General features: G+C 48.1%; 1 protein-coding gene across 1 annotated transcript in view; it reads right to left on the bottom strand.

Annotated features, from left to right (window-relative positions):
* Positions 1–512, bottom strand: part of PSMB5 (proteasome subunit beta 5) — an 8,938-nt gene extending 8,426 nt beyond the window's left edge. Inside the window, exon 1 of the mRNA XM_008067796.1 lies at positions 74–512. Coding sequence (XP_008065987.1) covers positions 74–271 — 198 coding nt within the window. The 5' untranslated portion in view covers positions 272–512. The remainder of the gene's footprint in view (positions 1–73) is intronic.
* Positions 513–1,842: the final 1,330 nt, after the last annotated feature.

Raw genomic sequence — 1,842 nt, 5'->3', positions numbered from 1 at the left:
GCGAGCTCCGGTCCGGCTGGGCGGCCAGGAAGGGCGCTCGGGACTCAGCCTGGCAGGGCGGCTGGATCCGCACCTTGAAGGCCAGCGTTGTGGTTCCATGAAGCATTTCAATTCCCGGCTCCTCTGGGACACCCCAGCTGGGCGTGGCCAGGCTCAGGCCATCGCTGGGATTCCCTGGACCCAGATCCAGCAGATCTGCACGACCCCCGAGTCCAAAAAACCCATGCCGGTTCGCTGGTAGCGGCCTCTCCAACACGCTGGCCAGCGCCATGTCTACTGTGGGCAAAAGGAACTCGCTCCGAGACGCCTCGCGGGAATAGGCCGGGCAAAGCCTCGCCGTCACGGCTTCACTTCCTATTAAATCTATTCCAGAAAGGAGCCATTTTGACTCCTGGCAACCACGCCTCCAAAAAGAATAGCCAAACGCTTTCACCCATAGGGGGGAAAAAAAAAAAATGACTTCATTGCACTTAAATTCTAAAAGGACGTGGCTGCCATATTGACTTTGGTCATGCAAGCTGCGCTGGATCGGATTAACCTCGGATTCATAGGAAGTGATCAGTTGTCCATACTGAGTGAGGGAAGTGAGGTTGGCCATCTTTGAGAAGGGCGTGACTGGTTGAAAATCGGTTCTAAACCCTGAGCGGAAAGTCCTCCCCGCCCAGCTCGTAGTCCAAGCAACACGTTACATCTCGGCTGCTCCTGAGGTTGCCATTTTGTTTAAGGGCACCCTCTGAAACTGGGTAAATATGATGACTTGCTCTGAGACCATTTCCCTATGATATTAATTAAACCACAGTAATTTGCGCTAAAAAGCTCAACAAAATAAAAGTGCTGTACCTCTTGTTGTTCGTTGCCACACTACATCCGTTTTTAACAGTAACCGTTTATTTATTTGTTTTGAGTCAGGGTCTCACTCTGTCGCCCAGGCTCTCACCACAGCCTGGAACTCCTGGAGTCCGCCTCGGCCTCTTGAGAAGCTGGGACTACAGGCCCGGGCCAGAGTAAGTTTTCGATTTTTTTTTTTGGCAGAGACAAGATCCTGCTATGTCGCCTAGGCTGAACAGTAACCAATTTTTAAGATTCAGTATTCACTCTCTTTACTCCCACAGTCTGGTGGAAATTCTAATAAGCAATGAATTGCCTAAAAGGCAGATAGAAGAATAAAGAAGGGGTTCAGGTAATCCACAAACCGGATTCTCAATTCAGCACCTGCATAATTGAGTCAATAGTAATTTACCATCTCAGAACCTAGAGGAGGGCTGAGGCTCCGTAAAGATGTACCAAGAGATTCTCTAACTTCGGCTGACTGAGACGATGCTCTTTATTCAGGAATGCGCTATATTTCATTGCCTCTTTTTCCCTCTCCCACCTTCATTTTTCAACTCTTTTGGGAACTATAACAAGCGAGGAAGTGGGCATATGTATGAAATGTTGCCTTCTGCTTTATGGTTCTATGAAGTCAGGTCTGGCCTTCCTTGTTGGATTCCAGCAGCAACATCTAACAACATTGAAATTCCACTTTCCTCTGATGCCTGACTCAGCCCCTCCTCTCCCCTGGCAGACTCTGTATGTGCTGTATTTTTAATGCTGAAATTTGGCAACCCTTTCCAAGCCCAATCATCAGAATGTAATGAAGCAGGAGATCTTTGTCTGTGTCTCACACTTAGATGGTGTGGGAAATGTAGAGTGCCTCTGTTTACTGAGCACATAGTATTTTGAACTAGTCCTCCTCTGACTTCTTCCAGTGGTTCTTTCACTCTACCACTAATAGCATTTGTACCTCTTTTTTTTTTTTTTGAGTTGGAGTCTCATTCTGTCGCCCAGACTGGAGTGCAGTGG

This window comes from Carlito syrichta, unplaced genomic scaffold, assembly GCF_000164805.1.
Source record: "Carlito syrichta isolate Samal-C Ts95f unplaced genomic scaffold, Tarsius_syrichta-2.0.1 Scaffold309773, whole genome shotgun sequence".
NCBI lineage: Eukaryota > Metazoa > Chordata > Mammalia > Primates > Tarsiidae > Carlito > Carlito syrichta.
Note: the sequence above shows the minus strand (reverse complement) of the source record. Positions and strands in the feature narration are given on the sequence as shown.